General features: G+C 42.3%; 1 protein-coding gene across 1 annotated transcript; it reads right to left on the bottom strand.

Moving 5' to 3' along the window:
- Positions 1-1,374: 1,374 nt before the first annotated feature.
- On the bottom strand, positions 1,375-21,741 carry LOC138371073 (rhoptry surface protein CERLI2-like). Its single transcript, XM_069335729.1, has 3 exons — positions 21,636-21,741; positions 21,300-21,530; positions 1,375-1,658 (listed from the first exon to the last, which is right to left on the bottom strand). Exons 1-3 carry the CDS (start codon positions 21,739-21,741, stop codon positions 1,375-1,377), a joined length of 621 nt encoding a protein of 206 aa, XP_069191830.1.
- Positions 21,742-22,008: the final 267 nt, after the last annotated feature.

The following is a 22,008-nucleotide window of genomic DNA, read 5'->3' as shown; positions in this document are numbered from 1 at the left end:
GAGAACATTCAGACACGTGGAGATACAATATATATATTCTCTTCAGGACACAAAAGCCCCGTATGCACCGACCTGTGAAGTTTACGAATGGACAGACTATTGAAACTCTCTCTCTTTATAACACACTGAAGATCGGCAGTCAAGAATCCCCGGGATACGAGCTCTTGGAGTCGCTGCGATGTGCTCGTAACTTCGTGGGTATTAAATGATGGAGTGATATTCTGTTAGCTCTTACGCACTCGTTCTCTCTCTCTCTCTCTCTCTCTCTCTCTCTCTCTCTCTCTCTCTCTCTCTCTCTCTCTCTCTCTCTCTCTCTCTCTCTCTCTCTGTGCAACTTAACTATGTAATTGGAGTCTCATACACAAAGTTAAATGTATAGAGAGATTGTGTTGAGTGTGTGACTGTAGTCGCCTAGTTGTGGTTGTGGGGGTTGAGCTCTGGCTCTTTGGTCCCACCTCTCAACTGTCAATCAACCGGTGAACAGATTCCTGAGCCTTCTAGGCTGTTATCATATCTACATTTGAAACTGTGTATGAAGTCTGCGTCCACTAGCCTGCTGTATGTGTGTGTGTGTGTGAGTGTGTGTGTGTGTGTGTGTGAAAGAGAATTCTGAGGAGCGAGAAAGGAACTGCTGCAGTTCTCAAAGGAATACTTTGAGGTACTGAAATGCCAGTATTCAGACACGTAGGAGAGGAGGAGAAAGGAGAACTCCCTACCCCCCCCCCCCACCCCACCCCACTCTGGAGAGGGAAGATATGATCAAGTGAATTAACAGCTTTTTTGTGTGAGGAACGATGGGAGGCACAGACACTTGTTATGCGTGTACAAACAGCCTTCTGGATCCTTATCTTCTTCAAGAAAACAATTAACAATAACAACTTTCTTCCCTCACGAAAGAGAAGTATTCCTCCGGATCTCGAATGAAAGGGCAGGCCTTGCCTCCTCCCACAGGGGAAGAGGCATTGTTCCACTTTCCCCCTGGGAGAAAAGCATCTCTCCCTCCCTCCCTACGAGAAAGTATAGCACCCATCACCATCCCATTCCACGGGGAGAGGCATCCCTCCCATCTCCCCTCCCCCTATTCCAGATTCCTGGCATGTTTGTGAAGATTCAGCAGACGAGGGAGAAATTCAAAATCTTATGAGAAACTCTGAGACATGTTACGAAATTTAGTGTTCACAGCATTTCTCATCGGATTTCTTTCATTTTGTTATGGTTTTCAGTCGTCGTGTTGTCACTTTCTATGTTGTCACTTTCTATGTGTCACTTTCTATGTTGTCACTTTCTGTGTTGTCACTTTGTATGTTGTCACTTTCTATGTTGTCACTTTCTATGTGTCACTTTCTATGTTGTCACTTTCTATGTTGTCACTTTCTATGTGTCACTTTCTATGTTGTCACTTTCTGTGTTGTCACTTTCTGTGTTGTCACTTTCTATGTTGTCACTTTCTATGTTGTCACTTTCTATGTTGTCACTTTCTATGTTGTCACTTTCTATGTTGTCACTTTCGATGTTGTCACTTTCTATGTTGTCACTTTCTATGTTGTCACTTTCTGTGTTGTCACTTTCTATGTTGTCACTTTCTATGTTGTCACTTTCTATGTTGTCACTTTCTATGTTGTCACTTTCTATGTTGTCACTTTCTATGTTGTCACTTTCTATGTGTCACTTTCTATGTTGTCACTTTCTATGTTGTCACTTTCTATGTTGTCACTTTCTATGTTGTCACTTTCTATGTTGTCACTTTCTATGTTGTCACTTTCTATGTTATTTATTTGTGTCTTGAAGTCGTCCGCTCCGTTCCCGGTATTATGTTGACGATAAACACAATTTGTATTTTCAATAATAATTAAAATTTTCATGTGATTAATTATTAAAATTTTCATGTGATTAATTATTAACATTTTCATTGTGATTAATTACTAAAATTTTGCATTATTAATTATTTAAAAAATTATGTTTATTATTATTAATTATTAAAATTGCATTTGCATTATTATTAATCGTTTTGTTTTACAATTATTGTTATTATCTCTCTCTCTCTCTCTCTCTCTCTCTCTCTCTCTCTCTCTCTCTCTCTCTCTCTCTCTCTCTCTCTCTCTCTCTCTCTCTCTCTCTCTCTCTCTTTCTCACTTTCGCTCTCGTATCTGTAAATATTTGAATTTTTTCGTACATAATTTTTAACCTAGACATTAAATATACAAAAATGTGCGGTGAGACTCTTGCCATAACCCTCCACGACATACACACAATCATAGCTCGGTGAATCACGACTTTACCCAATCAAAATATGCGTTTTACGAAAGCATCTCACGATAATGAGTGAGTTAATATGTAAATTATTTCACGTTACTTGAAAATTATCCCTTTCATCCAGGTTTTGAGAAAATATCACACTAATTCTCCTTCTGGAAATTGGCTTGATCCGGCTGTTAAGGGCCGGTAACCGGGTGATTCCCCCCACCCCCTTCGTTAGGTCGTTCTAGGGCCTTCAGGCGCAGCTTGGCTTTGCGGGTCGTTGCTCAAAACCAACAAATAATAATATTCCTTACTGGTTTTTAAAACAAAATAAAATATAACTCTGCTACCTTTATTAATTTTGTAACATTAAAATGCCAATGTTGAGGTTTAAGTTTCATTAAAACAATAATGATAAAAGATTCTTTGAATCCAGAAAGAACCTGGATTCTTTCAGTTCTGTTTTTGCAAGATTGAATCTTTCAAAAGATTCTGATGTGATTTAAAGACCTTCGTTAAGTGTAGGATTTGCGGCCTTTAAACCTACGGGAGGGCAGTTAAGGCAATGTTTTGATATCCTCTGACTGTAATTTTGATATCCTCTGACGATGTTTGATTTGGTGTGTGTTATATGTGGCTTACCAATGTTTGGTATAGTCCTGGAATGTTTGATATTGTCAGGTGATGTTTTGATATGGCTTTGCGATATCTGGTACGGGCTGTTATCGTTTAGCGTGGCCTGACGCTGTTTGGTATGGTCTTACCATAGTTGGTATAGTATAATGTATAGTATATAAGTATACTGGCATCTTACGTCTGTTTTTTTTCCTCCTTGTAAGTAGGGAAAGACCTAAACAGGACTCAAGGCTGAATCTTAAGTCATTAGATTCAGAGTTCTAAACCGGGTGTATCCAAGTTTAGAATTCTTAATCATGTCATTAGATTAAGAACTCTAAATTTGGATTCAACGTATTGGACGTATTGGATTCAAGAACTCTATGTGAATCCAATACGTCCATCATTTGGATGGGGGAATTGGACTCGATTACTGAACAATTAATAAAACAAAAAAGGAGGATGTTGTTAGATGAGAATTAATGATCACCATCTGTAACTGAACTTAGATTCCATGTTATGATTACACAACAAAAAAACAGCCAAAAGCTCACTAGTTGTTGTTATCTTTTTGTATTTGTAATTTGTCGTTTTTCTTTTCGCTGTCAAGTTTTCCGAGCTATCTAAGCTATTGATATATTTTGAAGTCATACTGGCATCTAATAAGCCTGCATGGCGATTAGGACGATTTGGATATCCTGGCAAAGGGAGAATTGTGATATATTAGGTAGTCCATTGGGGGTCTGCAATCGTAAATAGGTTAACCAATAAACAGGCGATGAGTCACAATAACGTGGCTGAAGTATGTTGACTAGACCACACACTAGAAAGTGAAGGGACGATGACGTTTCGGTCCGTGCTGGACCATTCTCAAGTCGATCGACTTGAGAATGGTCCAGGACGGACCGAAACGTCGTCGTCCCTTCACTTTCTAGTGTGCGTGGTCTGGTCAAAATTAACCAATAAAATCTGCCTTAGATAATAATTGCATTCACATATCCCCTTGTAAACTTTCTTCTGTATGTCACAAATCCTTTTTCTTGTCTATCTACTTCATTAGTCTTTTGTTGGGTACTCAAAAGTTCAGCGCAAATAGATCTCTTGCTTGCAAAGAGGCAACACAGCTGAAATGTTTATCCAATCTACCTCATCCTGCTTAAAGTCGCCCAAGGGTAAAATTCATGACCCTTTTCTGTTTGCAATTTATAAAGTTTTTCACAATTATTCCAAAAGATGCCTTGGTTTCTGTTATATCTGTGTCTGAATTTTCTCTTGTGTTTTGTGGGTTTGTATATAATTTTTGTTAGATCTACTCCTGTTCACGAGTATCGAAATGCTTCGAGGTTGTTTTCATCTCGGAATTCGGAATTTTTCAATGCATAACAACTAAACTGCTGTGATTGATTGAGGATAAATGTAAATACTTGATGAATCCTGGTAAACAATCCTTGACGAATAGTTAGTTTGTGTTTATTCTCTTTCACCTTGTGTAATACCCAATGAGAGCAAAGTACATCTCAATTTTCCAAGTGTGCACTCCCTAAGTTCACTTGCCTTATTTGTAGTCCCATCTTCATTTGTGTATTATTACATAGCTTGTTTCACTGTGTTTTAACACCGCGTGTTGTGTGTTGGAGTATGTGTGTATTTACTCACTATATTATGTATGTGGGAGACTCGGTGAATATACTCACAAGCTTTCACTCACTTAGCTGTGCTTGAAGGAATTGAGCTCCATCACTTGGACTCTGCCTCTTTCCATTATGCATATGGTAGAGTGCGTTGACTTCGTTAATCTTGATATATTTACGTTTGAGCATGTGTGGGGTGTATTTACTATTTGTGCCTGCACCATCGAGGTGTTAGCTCTTAGACCCCGCCTTTCTACCTGAATGTTGTTTAATGAACTGGCTCCAGATCTATTTTTTCTTCATATCTACTCCATATATTTCTCTCGTACACACACACACACACACACACACACACACACACACACACACACACACACACACACACACACACACACACACACACACATACACACACATTCCTAGGATGCAGCCCGTAGCAGCTGTCTAGCTCGCAGGTACCTATTTACTGCTAGGTAAACACGAGCATCAGGTTGAAAGAAACTCTGCCCATTTTCATTTACGCCGACGCCGGAAATCGAACCCCGAGCCACAGGACTACGTAACTATCGTGCTGTCCACTCAACCACTAGCCGCACAGTGTGTGTGTGTGAGTGTGTGTGTGTGTGTGTGTGTGTGTGTGTGTGTGTGTGTGTGGGTGTGTGTGTGGGTGTCTGTGTGTGTGTGTGTGCGTGTGTGTGTGTTTACACTCATACCAGAGCATGTATAATCTACCAGACTATGAACCAAAGATAAACATTGCAGACAATTAAGAGGAGATAAAAGGGCTAATGGGTGAGAACTACGACTTGCCATTAAGTGACTGGCATTGTTTCCAGCTCAAGTGCCAACGACCCTTCAAGTCTTTATCGTCACAACCTAAAAGCTTTTCTCTCTCTTTTGTCTTGCTTTGCCTTCTCTCTCCTTTCCACTGTGTCTGTCTGTCTGTCTGTCTATGTCTGTGTCTCTGTCTGTCTATGTCTGTGTGTCTGTCTTTGTATCTGTCTGTCTGTCTGTCTGTCTGTCTGTCTGTCTGTCTGTCTGTCTGTCTGTCTGACTGTCTGTCTGTCTGTCTGTCTCTCTGTCTGTCTGTCTGTCTATGTCTGTGTCTGTGTCTCTGTCTGTCTCTGTCTCTGTCTCTGTCTGTCTGTCTGTCTGTCTCTCTCTCTCTCTCTCTCTCTCTCTCTCTCTCTCTCTCTCTCTCTCTCTCTCTCTCTCTCTCTCTCTCTCTCTCTCTCTCTCTCTCTCTCTCACACACACACACACACACACACACACACACACGCACTCACACACACACACACACACTCAGATCACAAAATACCTGTACCTAGTGATCCTGAGGACCCCCCAAGCTCGTCTGAACCGCATTTAGCCACAGAAAACGGGAGGTTTAAATGTCAGCTTCAAGCTTGCTGTTGAATTATTTAAAGACCGTCGCTAGAGTAAAGGTTAGAGGTGGCAGGCCTGGGTCTCTGGTCATGTTGTGGTTGGGGGGGGGAGAAAGGTGATGTTGTTGTGGAAGTACAAGTAAGCAGTGGTTGACCAGACCACACACTAGAAAGTGAAGGGACGACGACGTTTCGGTCCGTCCTGGGCCATTCTCAAGTCGATTGTCGAATGAAAATGATCCAGGACGGACCGAAACGTCGTCGGCCCTTCGCTTTCTAGTGTGTGGTCTGGTCAACATACTTCAGCCACGTTATTGTGACTCATCGCCTGAAAGTAGCACTAGTACTTGCAGTCGGTCAACAGTAACACTTATAATTGCATTTAAAGGTAGCAACAACATTTCGATAGATTTAAGCAGGTACATTTATAGATCATTTATAGATCAGGGGATTTATAGTGAAGTTGGTTTTAGGGATGTAAATATAAGTTGAGGTGAGGTGGGATTGATATGATTCAAGTTGTGGATGGAATTGATGGAACGCTTTGGGGAAATATAGAATGAAGATTCGGATGTGGAGGGGGGGATCACCTGCTTTCAAGCGTCGATATTAAGCTGTGGAGTGTTTTGATGCTGCAGATGCGAGCGAGATGAATGAGATGGGACGCGGATTAATATTGGATGCTGATCACAACCAGTTTACTGCATTGTATTATATATATATATATTATCCTGTAATATGTTTTAGGTAGTTTATCTAAAAGAAACATTGGCCTGAACACTGCCAATTTATAGTCAAGGTTGTATTACATCTGATAATAGTAGAAGCAGGATAGGTAGAAGTGGCAGTAACAGGAGCACTGCCAGTAGCGTTCGTAGTGTCTCAAACTCACACAATCTTAAACTACCTCTGGGGCAAGTTAGTCATATTTCGGTTTGTATTGGGAGATTTTCCTGGCCGTATATTCTTTAATCAAGTAAAATGTCAACTCTCAGAACATTATGGAAAATTTTCCCCGTTCTCATGAATGGCTCAGCCCATCGTGATGGGGCAAGACACGACATTTATCTGATTGGCATTGTATTATCTAATTGATATCTAATTGGCATAGTATTATGTAATACTATGGGAAGGGAAAACACTACGGCTGCTAACTTGAGTCAGAAGTTGTCTGCTGTATAAACAAGACAATAATGGAGTAATTCCATATCAGAAACGTTGGTTAATTTCAGTTAAACTGCAAATGATATGCAATTTATATAAGTGATTGACAGGCGATGAGTCACAACAACGTGGCTGAAGTATGTTGACGAGACCACACACTAGAGGTGAAGGGACGACGACGTTTCGGTCCGTCCTGGACCATTCTCAAGTTGATTGTGACTTGAGAATGCTCCAGGACGGACCGAAACGTCGTCATCCCTTCACTTTCTAGTGTGCGTGGTCTGGTCAAAATAAGTGATTGGCTGATTGCCTCTTGTTGATAGATTGGTCTTCAGACGGTAGGAGTCGTTTTGGTGTGACCGATGAACTGCCTTGTTCTCGCTGTTGTGGTGGGTATGTTTCCTCAAGTGGCTGCCATGACCCTGGAAACACAAACCGAAACTGTCCCTATTTTCCGCTTGTTACAACTTGTAATAAAGTTGTTACATCTTGGCTTAACGTGTTTATGACGTATTAGAACGTTGTTACAACTTGCTATATTGGTTGTTATAACTGGTTAGGAGGCGTTAAAACTTGTTCGAACGTTGTACCAACGTCGTAGTTTCGGTGTGTGTTTGGCGGGTGCGTGACCTTGGAGGGACCTCAGGGGCCAGCCCCTGTCGAAACTTTTGTGCCCACTTCCCGTCTATTGTCAGCCCGGGTGCCTGAAGTTATCTGCTCTTTGCTGACACTCCAACTGCAGTTGTCTGCTGCTCTGCTGATACTGCAGCCGGGGCAGTATCAAGTCGCGGAAAACTTCTTAAAGCCTTGCAATACAAAAGCCTGAGGGGTAAGTCTTTAAAAGACTGTGTATCAGGCTTCAAGGGGGGGGGAGGTGGTTCCAGACTTTTTTTTTAATTATTGTTATTTATCTTTCGCTAGTAAAATGTTGGTGGGGGGCCAAGGGTGGTTTTATTGCTTGCTTTGTTGATTAGTTGTCAGTAAAATTGTTATCTTGATTTGATTGCAATGTCTTTGGTATGGAAAGTAATGCGGGTTATCTTTGAAAGTAGGCAAGTTCTCTATCTAATTTAGGGGTTAATTTGAGTATAAGGGCGACGGCTGATATTGTCACTGCAATGGCATTCTTTCGCTTACGTCTAGAGGAAAGACCCTTTTGTCACTGCTTTGGCTTAATCGTTTTCGTGTGTATCTAGAAGGACCTTTCGACCGTGAAGTCCACTACGGGCTCACCATAGCCCGTGCTACTTGGAACTTTCTGTTCCGAGTTGCTGAATCTAAAACAAGAACATTCTATCGTGAAACTTAAAGCTTCACGCTTGTGACAGTGAATGTGTTCACATACGCAAAGAGAGATCATCAACGTCTCATATTCTGAGTACAGTCTTGCGTGTGATGAATATAAATAATGCTACTCCAGCTTTTCACAAAATCCAAAATGACTCACATGAGGGAGATGCATTAGGATTTGCCCCTTTTCCTGAAATACAACAATACAGTATCGCTCTTGACGTTAAAACTCGGCTTTTCACAAATTTTCAGCCATTTGATGTGTCCTAGCGACTCTAGCATGGGGCTAACATGTCATTACTCCATTTTCTATCCCTTGCATTACAGATGGATATACATTGGGTAAGTTTAGATTTAGGGAAGAAATGGGTAAATACTGGTTTAGAGACTGGAATTAGTTGATTTATGGAACGAATTATCAGCTTATATAATAGACATAGGATCACTGGATTGTTTCAAACGTAGTTTAAACATATATATGAGTGAATTTTGGATGGATAGAAATAGAAACTGCGTAGTATGGGCCAACTGGCCTCCTATAGTCCCCTTCCCCCCCCCTTTTTTTTTGGGGGGGGGGATATGTAATCTATACCATGTATTTAAATCACAAAAAATTAACACGTGATTGACAATGTAATAATGTGTATAGATTGTCACATTGTCAATCTATACAATATATATATATATATATATATATATATATATATATATATATATATATATATATATATATATATATATATATATATATATGTCGTACCTAATAGCCAGAACGCACTTCTCAGCCTACTATGCAAGGCCCGATTTGCCTAATAAGCCAAGTTTTCCTGAATTAATATATTTTTCCTAATTTTTTTCTTATGAAATGATAAAGCTACCCATTTCATTATGAATGAGGTCAATTTTTTTTTATTGGAGTTAAAATTAACGTAGATATATGACCGAACCTAACCAACCCTACCTAACCTAACCTAACCTATCTCTATCGGTTAGGTTAGGTTAGGTAGCAGAAAAAGTTTGGTTAGGTTAGGTTAGGTAGGTTAGGTAGTCGAAAAAACATTAATTCATGAAAACTTGGCTTATTAGGCAAATTAGGCCATGCATAGTTGGCTGAGAAGTGCGTTCTGGCTATTAGGTACGACATATATATATATATATATATATATATATATATATATATATATATATATATATATATATATATATATATATATATATATATATATATATATATATATATAAACAGGATTCATTTTTTAGTCTATAAAATTAATACTGATAGTGATTTAAAAGTGGAATAGCGGCCAAAAAAATAGTGGACACAGGTCTCTGCGATTTGCATTGAAAAACGGACTCGTATTGTCTGGCAATATTAAAACAATGTTGTCATTATTCCAACATTTCCTCGTAAACCTCGGATCATTCGATCACCTGCTCTCACGTATTCCAAACGCACTTGGCATATATGAACGCACTCAGCATATATGGACGCACTCGGCATATATGGACGCACTCGGCATATATGGACGCACTCGGCATATATGGACGCACTCGGCATATATGGACGCACTCGGCATATATGGACGCACTCGGCATATATGGACGCACTCGGCATATATGGACGCACTCGGCATATATGGATGCACTCGGCATATATGGACGCACTCGGCATATATGGACGCACTCGGCATATATGGACGCACTCGGCATATATGGACGCACTCGGCATATATGGACGCACTCGGCATATATGGACGCACTCGGCATATATGGACGCACTCGGCATATATGGACGCACTCGGCATATATGGACGCACTCGGCATATATGGACGCACTCGGCATATATGGACGCACTCGACAAATATGAGCGCACTCGACAAATACAATCGCACTCGACGAACGTGAACGCACTCGACAAACACACTCAACAAGCACAAACGCACTCTGGCTGCTAGAACACAAGGGGGCCAAGAGTGAAATGCAGTATACTCTGAATATACCATCTCCTGGGTTAGATATACCCAACTTAAATGTGTCGCGGGGAAACTATACCCTAATTGTCCAATTTGCTGACCTGAAATTACCCTCGTAATGCACTTTAAATTTAACGTTAAAACAGCGTGATAAATCCCGGTCCAATAGTGAAATAAATAAATAAAAAATCCCTGGGAATTTCCTTAAGACTTATTAGCATTGACCTCGATAGATATCAGTGATAGATATGAGTTGGTTAGGGTTATATAGGCGTCTGGTTAAGGGAAAACCACTGCAATTCTTACGTTTGTTCAATGGTCCGAAATGAGCAAGCATACATGTATAAACAAATGTATGTTTGCGAATTATTTGTTAATTTAACTTCCAGATATTTCTCCTTGTTTGCATACGATGAGTTGTGGGTTGGATTGCGTATTTCTTTGTTATCCTTTTTAGCCTGTAGTGCTGTTGTGGACTTTTTTTTTTTTACCTTAATTTTGAGCCTTCCCCTTTCCCTTCGTTCACTCGTTAGGAATTGTCAATCATTCTGGTAATCTCCATAGCATGCCATTCTCTCTTTCTCTCTCTGTCTCTGACTCTGTCTGTCTGTCTGTCTGTCTGTCTCTCTCTCTCTCTCTCTCTCTCTCTCTCTCTCTCTCTCTCTCTCTCTCTCTCTCTCTCTCTCTCTCTCTCTCTCTCTCTCTCTCTCTCTCATCCTATGCAGGTCATTCCTATTAGATCATCTCCTCGGGACCTCCTATTCGTCATGAGTTAGAAAGTTAATCTATTTTGTCTCTACTAGTTTTTCTCCCCATGTTCCCACCCCTCCTTCTCCCCCCCTCCCTTCCTCTTCTCCTCCGGTTTTAATATTTTTCCCCCAGTGGATGAGGATAATGATGACTATAATAGTTTGGTGATTATGTAGTGGGTTTTTTTACGGTCTTCTGTAGACAAATGTCTGGGAACTTTTCTTATTAAGACCACTCAATAGCTCGGTCGGTAGAGCTTCGGCCTCTCACGCGTGGGGTCCGCGGTTCGAGTCTCCTAGTGCCCAGGAGAATGGAATCTTCTGTAGGATCCTTATGCTGACTCTGTCTTACTTATATACTTATTGTTACTTACATGTTACTTACTCTTGCTCTGGGTCTATTGTTACTTGCTTAGGGGGGGGGGTTGTGTCTGTATCCCCGGCACGTGTGCCCCTGCATGTGTGGGCCTGCATGTGTGCCCCTGCATGTGTGTCCCTGCACGTGTGTCCCTGCACGTGTGTCCCTGCATGTGTGTCCCTGCACGTGTGTCCCTGCATGTGTGCCCCTGCATGTGTGTCCCTGCACGTGTGGACCTGCACGTGTGCCCCTGCACGTGTGTCCCTGCATGTGTGTCCCTGCACGTGTGTCCCTGCATGTGTGCCCCTGCATGTGTGTCCCTGCATGTGTGCCCCTGCATGTGTGTCCCTGCACGTGTGTCCCTGCACGTGTGTCCCTGCACGTGTGCCCCCTACACGTGTGTGCCTGCACGTATGCCCCTGCATGTGTGGGCCTGCATGTGTGCCCCTGCATGTGTGTCCCTGCACGTGTGGACCTGCACGTGTGCCCCCTACACGTGTGTCCCTGCACGTGTGGACCTGCATGTGTGTCCCTGCATGTGTGCCCCCTACACGTGTGCCCCTGCACGTGTGTCCCTGCATGTGTGCCCTTGCATGTGTGTCCCTGCATGTGTGCCCCCTACACGTGTGTGCCTGCACGTGTGCCCCCTGCACGTGTGTCCCTGCACGTGTGCCCCTGCACGTGTGCCCCCTACACGTGTGTGCCTGCACGTATGCCCCTACACGTGTGCCCCTGCACGTGTGCCCCCTACACGTGTGTGCCTGCACGTATGCCCCTGCACGTATGCCCCTGCACGTGTGCCCCTGCACGTGTGTCCCTGCACGTGTGCCCCTACACGTGTGCCCCTGCACCTGTGTAAATATCTGCCTGGTTGTGCGAATGCTGTCAAAGTATCTTTCTCGCCAAAAACTAATTGCTAACCGATACGTCAGAATCGATGTTATGAAATATAATTTACCTGGAAACAAAAGCCAAATGTACTCTATCACAGAGCTGTTTGATGAAATTAATAAAACAAAATTCGACTGCCAATATAGAGCTAACTGCCCATTGGAAGTGTGGGGGGGGGGGCTAATACCCCTCTCTAATGACAGGTTAACCAGCCTCGACACGAATAATATTTAGTCACATTTAGCCGATAAATCATTAACAATTAACAAAATTAACAATAGACTGTTCACGAACCAGTTATTCCCTGCCACTCATTATATATTCTTAAGCGTCTCTCGCGCGTAATCATTCACTGGTATAACAAAGCGAATTGTTATTATTCGCGTATAATTACGCACCGAGCGTTCTGGAATACGCTTCCCCCGGTACCCCACAGAGGATATTATCATCAAAGGGGTTCGAACACTCAGCTGTCAGAGTGTTACAGAATACATTTGCCTCTTCTGCCGAATTATTTGATAGCGTTCACTCGGTCATAGTCGCGATCCGCTTTGAGGCTTTTACACGGGTTGTGAACGGTGAATGTGAGAGGTGTTCTGCCCCTGTTTGACTTCCGCTAAGAGGGGCAGCTGTGTTTGACTTCCGCTAAGAGTGACAGCTGTGTTTGACTTCCGCTAAGAGGGGCAGCTGTGTTTGACTTCCGCTAAGAGTGGCAGCTGTGTTTGACTTCCCCTAAGAGTGGCAGCTGTGTTTGACTTCCACTAAGAGTGACAGCTGTGTTTAACTTCCACTAAGAGTGGCAGCTGTGTTTAACTTCCACTAAGAGTGGCAGCTGTGTTTGACTTCCACTAAGAGTGACAGCTGTGTTTGACTTCCACTAGGAGTGACAGCTGTGTTTGACTTCCACTAAGAGTGACAGCTGTGTTTGACTTCCACTAGGAGTGACAGCTGTGTTTGACTTCCACTAAGAGGAGCAGCTGTGTTTGACTTCCCCTAAGAGTGACAGCTCTTATATATAATATATAAGAATGGGAAAGTGTTTCCACAAATTCCTTCCCGGTTGCAGAATCTTGAGAAAATGTTAGTAATTTACCGGACAGAAGCGAGAAGCTAAAAGTCAACAAGGGGGGGGGGGGGGGAACAACACGACAGTCCAGCCGGCCACTACTGCTCCTGCCAGACCCGTCAAGCCGTTTGGGCTTCCCGAGCTTGAGCTTAAAATGGATGAAGACGATGTTTCCTGGCCGGCATCGATGCCATTGCTGGACCGTTTTGTTTATGTCATAATACCAGCGCCTCCTAGGCCCAACAGAACAGCTTGGGCAGGGGAGAGATGGGGGATTGAGCTGAGCGTAGCGAGATAAATAGTGTAGTACACTCTTATGTACACTCTTTACTCTGGACTGGACATTAATCTCTGTCCGGTCCAGAGTAAAGTATAGCAGTTACGATGATAAAGCTCTATGCCAGCATGACTACATAACACATGGGTGAGATATGAGGACAGAACAGCCGCCAAACACACACCGAAACTACGACGTTGGTACAACCTTCGAACAAGTTTTAACACTTCCTAACCAGTTATAACAATCAATATAGCAAGTTGTAACAACGTTCTAATACGTCATAAACACGTTAAGCCAAGATGTAACAACTTTATTACAAGTTGTAACAAGCGGAAAATAGAGACAGTTTCGGTTTGTGTTTCCAGGGCAGCAGCTGAGATATGAGGAAGGAGTGCCCAACCAGGAGCCCTTACCACCCCCCTCCCCCCTTACCACTGCTCACCTACCCCCTTTCCCCATCACCCCAGGTTCGCCCCCTCCCTCTCCCCTCTCTCCCCCTTCTCACTGATTGGTTATTTACCCCAAATGTAAATACATAACTAACTGTTCCACTCCCAGATCTTTCTCACGTGTCTCTCCACCTTACCACTGTCGCTCCACCTTATCACTCTCTATCCTCATCACTCTCTATACTCATCACTGGCTCTTCATCTCATCACTGCCTCTCGGAGAACCTTCATTTAGCGACACCCGAGAAAACGCCAAAATGAAACCTGAAAATTTCCTTTGAAACTAGTGCTTGAGGCGCCAGAGACGTGTGTGGATCTCCCAGAGGTGGAGTGGCCGCCTCCACTGAAGATTAAACTCACATATAAGGAAGAGGCAGGGAGGAAGAGGGAGGGAGAGATGGACGGAAAGGAGAGGGAGGGAGGGAGGGAGAATTGCAGGGGAAATAAATCTCTAATGTGAGGAAAATGGAAAAAGAATGAATGAATGAATGAGAGAAGAATTGGAGGGGGAGATAGAAGAGGAAGGAAGACTGATACGATAAATTAAAGGTGGTGGTAAAGATGACACGACAACCTTAGTTTACTGGAACAGAAGACCTAGAATGTGGGAGGTTCTGTCTGAGGTCACGTGTCAAAACCGAAACAACTACCAGGGGTCAACACTGTCAAAATATCAAAACTACCAGGGGTCAACACTGTCAAAATATCAAAACTACCAGGGGTCAACACTGTCAAAATATCAAAACTACCAGGGGTCAACACTGTCAAAATATCAAAACTACCAGGGGTCAACACTGTCAAAATATCAAAACTACCAGGGGTCAACACTGTTAAAATATCAAAACTACCAGGGGTCAACACTGTCAAAATATCAAAACTACCAGGGGTCAACACTGTCAAAATAGCAAAACTACCAGGGGTCAACACTGTCAAAATAGCAAAACTACCAGGGGTCAACACTGTCAAAATAGCAAAACTACCAGGGGTCAACACTGTCAAAATATGAAAACCACTCCTTGCCCCCCCCCCCTCTCCCCCCCCCCCCTCCTTCTCCCTCCTCCCTCCTTCTCCCTCCTCTCCTACCTCCTTGTTTCCTGGCACTAAATTGCCTGTTCCAGTTTAATTTAGTTAGTCGTTCAAGTGACTAGGGATGGACGATTTCAGAAGCATAGGGGGCAGGAGGGAGAGGGGGGGGGGAAATGGATTACGTCTGTAGAGGATTTCAGTGAAAAAGCTGTTTTGGTGGGTACAGCGACGGCCTGGTTGTTAAGATGATTGGCGTTCATGCCTCCGATAGTTTAAATACCGCTTGGCTTCGCCTTTGACTTAAGATCTAGTCAACCCCCTGGAGAGTTAGTTATTAAGTCCACTACAATAGTTTACAGACCAACCAGCAATTTGGCTTTACACATGAAGATTGTCTAGGACTAAAGTATACTCGGTATATAGTCAGAAATGGGTATAGAAATGGGTATACCCATTGTGGGGCACCATTCCCTCTTCATCCTGTCCTCATACACCAGCTCCTTGTCCTCATATATTAACATATTCATGTTGCTGTCTAATTCCCACATTATCAAATTAGTAACAATATGTCCATTGATTCTTACTCTTAGAATTAGATTGTGTGAATGAGACGCCAATACTGCTGCTTTGTCATACCAATACATGTTTCTAAATCAAAATGTCAAAATCAATATTAACATATATAAGGTCAAAGGGCAAGTCTGTGATATTATAGAAAGGAATGTAATTTTATGTCATCATCAATGACATTTGTTTTACAATGACAGCGATCATCAATGAATGGTATTGGTGGATCATCAAATACAATGAGGTCACTATAGTTATCAGGTCCCACCCAGTTTGAGCTGGCTAAGGTATACCCAGTATGAGTTGGCTCAGGTATACTCACCCAGTATTAGCTGGGTATACCCAGCCTATACTAAGGTATACCCAAATATAATCAGGTACAAATTATGGAACAGTAAATCAGACAGGAAAAGTGTGATTTGGTCTACAAATAAAGTGGTTTAATTTTGATCTCTTGGATGAAGTAGCAATTGTTAGCGATATTAGTGATATTAGAATGCATCAATTGAGGTTGTAACTACCTTTCGGGATGGTTGAGTGTGACTATGAGAGGGGAGGGGAGGGGGTATGCTCTGACTACAAGGGAAGGTTGCTGAGCATAGTGGGACTGGGGCATAGTGGGACTGGAGCATAGTCCACATTTTTAAAAATCTCATCATGTTAGAATCGCGAACCTAAGCTAGTGCATCATTCCTGGGCACCAGAGAACCAGCCTGTGAAGATTGATTGATAAAGATTAAGCCACCCAAGAGGTGGCACGGGCATGAATAGCCCGTAAAGCCTGTGAAGAGGTGTGTATACTTTTATGTGCTGTTCCCCTCGTCCTCCCCACCATTCCCCACTCCACCATCCCCTCTTCCTTCCCACCATGCCTCACTCCGCTGTCCCTTTGTCTTACACCGGTGTGGCTCTCCGGTATTAAACCGGTTGGTGGCGAAGAGACTGATTTCGGCCGGGGTTCGAGCCCAGAACAACGAAGTGGGGGGAAAGGAGGGTTGGCTTCGCGTCCATTCATATAACTGTTCGCCCCTGTTCACCCAGCAGTAACTGGTGACGAGGTTGGAAAACTGATTGGCAGATTGTGTTCCAGGGTAAAGTAGTAGAGTAAGGCTTACCATGAGCTACAGGAAAGGAAAGCTCTAAGCTTGCTAGTAGGTGTCAGAACTCGTCTTCTCACGTAGAGCGACGGTCTCGTTTTAAGCAGGTCCGTGTTCAATCCCCGACCATCCACAAGTGGTTGGACACCAATTCTAATCCTCCACATTTTGGATAAGGATTTGGATTTCCAAATCCTTATCCAAATCCGTTCCAAGTTTATATAATCGTGTCGCTTTCCCCTCCATGTAACCAATCAGTGTAAACAAAAAATAACAAATACGCAGCGTAAAGGAATGATAAAAAAAAGAGAGTTTCAGAGACTATTCATTGCTCCAAAAGTCAAGGAGGTGTGTCCTGTACAGTCCTGTCGAAAAGTTCAGTCCTGTCCAAAAGTGCAGTCCAGTCCAAAAGTCCTGTACAGAGTCTTGGTGTCCCTCAGTTAGAAACCAATAAAAATTCATTGGTTTCTATTGGTTAAACCAATAGAAAACTCATTGGTTTCGCTCCACTTGCACAAGTATAATTCCATTTCCCCTCAGGTAACAGATACGAGCCACAGCAAAGTTGAAAAGATTTCTCTTTTCATTAGACTTGCTACAAATTCCAATTAAGACTTCCCAGCGTTGAAAAGGAAAATAAGACTTTATTTTTCTTGTGAATTTCAAAATAGGGATAATGATTTTTTTTTCACTAATACGTTGTTTCTTGGATTATCTTGAGGGAGAATAAATTGTCTTTAGTCACGATATTGGCTTTCTCTAGAGTGATTGTTTCAAGCGTAGGTTAGACATATATATATGAATGAATTTGGGTAGTATAAATAGTCTTAACTGTCTCCGTGGTGTAGTGGTAAGACACTCGCCTGGCGTTCCGCGAGCGCTATGTCATGGGTTCGTATCCTGGCCGGGGAGGATTTACTGGGCGCAATTCCTTAACTGTAGCCTCTGTTTAACGCAACAGTAAAATGTGTACTTGGATGAAAAAACGATTCTTCGCGGCAGGGGATCGTATTCCAGGGACCATAGGATTAAGGACTTGCCCGAAACGCTACGCGTACTAGTGGCTGTACAAGAATGTAACAACTCTTGTATATATCTCAAAAAAAAAAAAAAAAAAAAATAGGAGCTGGCTCGTATGGGCCAATAGGACCTCTACAATATCAATTTTTTTATGTTAACATTAAAATAAATTACAGAAGGCCTATATTGGCACATACGAGTTTATTCCTTATAATATTCACCCAAACTCGTTCATATACATGTTTAGCCTACGCTTGAAACAATGTTATTACGAAATAAATCTCTTGGGGGGGGGAGGGGAATGTAGCCACTTTTCAAACACTAAACTTAAAAATTGTATCAACTGACTTACATAATAAATCATATATGATAAATCTTACATCATAAACTGTAAATACAGTTTACAGCTCATTAGAAATTTGAGCTCCAGTACAAACCTTACAATTATCTTGAAATAAGAGACCTATTAACCAGTCTACAGTAAACCTTAAGTGCTGCTCTACCAGCTGTAAACTGATGTAGTCAGTATATTTGATTTTTTATGTTTTTTTTTTTTAATTTGTGTTTAAAAACGAAAGAATAAAGAAATCATAAAATGCCAAACTTAGGATCGACAGTTTGGATGACTTGTTAAGTGCTGATGGAAGTTACTGCTGTTTTTAAAAGTACAATGTTTCAGGATTTTCTTGAGAAAAGTTTACCGGAGGCCTATTGGCCCAAACTTGACACCTTAGATTATCCAAGATTTCTTACGCATTAAATAATGATTTTGTAAGATTCTTCCTTGATTATCCATGGGAGGGGAGGACACGGGGTGTGTGGATGGACCAATATAAATGAGACGTCAGGAAGTACGTTAAAAAGACGATTTAAGAGGCCAAATACGTCAAAAAGTAAACAATAAAATGGAAAAGAAAACACAGTAAAAAAAAATTAATTGTACTTCAGCTCCTGGGCTCCATACTTTACGACCCTCTTGTTGCATGAATGACATTGATGCAACAAGGAATCAACGCTATTATGCATACTCTTAAGCCTATTGAAGAAGTGAGGAGCTAAATTAACTACTAGTAAATAATTAAGTGTGTCCGGCCTGCCATAGGCCTAAGGGCCACGGACGATTACCCCTGTTTATAAATATTTGTATAATATATACCAGGATTCGAACCCGCGCCGGCTAGGATTGGTTACTGTATTCTTTACGTCAAGGGGGGATCCGGGGTAGCCAGGGTAGGGCCTCAACAAAGGTGCTGATCATTCCATTCCCATTTCAACCAATTACTGTAATGGGCGCGCCACACGAGGTCTCCAATTACTATATATAATGGGCAGCCGAAGTATCACCACGTGACACCCCCCCCCCCCCACTCCCCTCCCCCCTCCTCGTAAATGACTTCACAGCCACGTTTAAAATGAAGCAATATTTCGAACTTATTTCATGAATAAACGTAGCAACTGACGACGTATTGACGTATGGAAATTCAATCACAAATGTAAATTTTCCAACACACACACACACACACACACATACACACACACACACACACACACACACACACACACACACACACACACACACACACACACACACACGCACACTGTTTTGACGAGGTCTTTCCTCCAGCCCCGTAGCTAGACTCTGTCTCGCTGGAAATAACTCGTAATAGCACAGAATTGTTCGCTGTTCTCTTCACTCCTAAGATCAAATCTCAGAAATAACAATAACATCCATCATAACGTCTAAACATTGTCTGTCTAGTGTTGAGCAACGGGAATCCTAGTGACGAAAATTAAAATTCCCAACTCCTTTTTTTTTCTTAATCATACTGTGTACCTTAATCATACTGTTAATCATACTGTGTGTACCTTAATCATACTGTTAATCATACTGTGTACCTTCATTACACACAGAAATCACAATTGCGTGATGCATCAAATAAACAATCATATGTCTGAGCTGTCTGAGTCGATTAAGACAGCGTCTGGGATGCTCTCGGACGTAGGTTCGAATCCTCGTCACGGCCCTTGTGGAATTGTTCACTCTGTACTTACTGTACCTTGTTGAGTAATTAGTGATTTTTTCTTTCTCTTGAGCACTTGTTCTGTGTGACTTGTTCCCAGCATTCATTTAAATACAAAAACTTGTCAGGATACGAAACCTTACGAGAGAGAGAGAGAGAGAGAGAGAGAGAGAGAGAGAGAGAGAGAGAGAGAGAGAGAGAGAGAGAGAGAGAGAGAGACAATTTATCTATCTGAGGACAATGTCGTGTATATGGAAGATCGTAAAGTGTTGTAAAAGTGAAGGAGGAAGCTAAGAAGATGTTTAAGAGTCATTAAAACCCCTTCTTTGTTGATATAAATTACCAGGAAATGTTGGAATCTTAAGTGAGCAAGTCAGGATAACAAGTTTATGAGGGGAGAAAGGGGGTTGAAGCAGTATACTAAGTGTGTGTGTGTGTGTGTGTGTGTGTGTGTGTGTCTGTGTGTGTGTGTGTGTGTGTGTGTGTGTGTGTGTGTGTGTCTGTGTGTGTGTGTGTGTGTGTGTGTGTGTGTGTGTGTGTGTGTGTGTGTGTCCCGTGCATCTTCCTATAAATTCCAATTAAGAGTTTTCAATCGCGGGGCAAAAATAAAACACATTTTTCTTTTTACAACGTTCGAACTTTGCCACAAAGTGGAACTTAGGATCGACATTTTGGATGACTTGTTGAGTGCTGATGGAAGTTACTGTTGTTTTTAAAAGTACAATACAATGTTTCAGGATTTTCTTGAGAAGAGTTTAGAAACTCTAGAGAGTCCCGTTTCATCGTCTGGAGCTGCAGTGACCTCTTGAGGTGTGGCGAAGAGCTAATGTTAACAGAGTTTCGAGAATTCCTGAGTAAATCCTGTGTCAATCCTGTGTCAATCCTGTGAGAGTTGTCACTGCGACCCAGTTTGTGGCGAAAAGATTTGATGTATATCATAGAAAACCTGAGAAGAAAATTCATTACGGTTACTTTATTACTACTGTATTTTGTAGAGTATTACTACTGTATTTTGTAGAGTATTACTACTGTATTCCTGGGCCAGTAGGCCTACTTACATGAATTTATTTCAACAAACACCTTTTTTGAGGGGGCCTAGTGGCTTGTTCTGTGCACTGATTTGTACTCTACTTGAACATAGGAGAGACAGACAGATATGAAGAGACGTATAGATTCCTGTCAGTCATTAGGGAAAGGCAGCATTGTTCAGGTGGAAGACAGTTCAACACGTCAGACAATGGGTCAGCCAATTAGCTATCAGCGAGTGGACACCTGACCCTTGTCTGCCTGTCTGTCTGCCTGTCTGTCTGTCTCTCTCTCTCTCTCTCTCTCTCTCTCTCTCTCTCTCTCTCTCTCTCTCTCTCTCTCTCTCTCTCTCTCTCTCTCTCTCTCTCTCTCTCCCTTCCTCCTCACCTCAACACCACTACTATTAACTGTTCCACCACTATCACTACTACCACTATTCTTATCAGTACCACCACTATCACTACTACCACTATTCTTATCAGTACCACCACTATCGCTACTATCACTATTCTTATCAGTTCCACCACTATCACTACTACCACTATTCTTATCAGTTCCACAACTCTCACTATTCTTATCAGTACTACCGCTATCGCTACTATCACTATTCTTATCAGTTCCACCACTATCACTATTCTTATCAGTACCACCACTATCACTACTACCACTATTCTTATCAGCTGTAAGAAAAGTAAACAGGTAGGAGCTGTGACAAAGATTCGAACTCGCTCACTTGGTACTCCCCCAAGCACACGCCCTAAACCACTACACCACGACATGCTCACAAACCAATGCCTCCTGGGATTCCACTGAATCCTCTAGGGTTCCTGAGGCTTCCATCTGAATCCCAATCAGGGTTTCACGCTTTGCCTCCATGCTCTCTGGCTTCATGGGCCACTGTTTTTTTTTTTGTTTAGCATGTCATGGTGTGGTGGCTTAGGGCGTGTGCTTGATGGGGGGGGGGGAGTACGAGGAGAGCGTTTTCGAATCCTTCTCATGGCTCCTATTGATTTTCTCACTAATATCTCAACCACTATTGTTATCAGTACTACCATCAGAGCCACCACCACTACACCACACCACACCACCACTACACCACACCACATCACCACCACTACACCACACCACCACCACTGCACCACATCACCACCACTGCAC

The sequence above is a fragment of the Procambarus clarkii genome, chromosome 34 (genome assembly GCF_040958095.1).
Source record: "Procambarus clarkii isolate CNS0578487 chromosome 34, FALCON_Pclarkii_2.0, whole genome shotgun sequence".
NCBI classification, from domain to species: domain Eukaryota; kingdom Metazoa; phylum Arthropoda; class Malacostraca; order Decapoda; family Cambaridae; genus Procambarus; species Procambarus clarkii.
The sequence above is the reverse complement of the archived record's forward strand: the minus strand, read 5'-3'. Positions and strand labels throughout refer to the sequence as shown.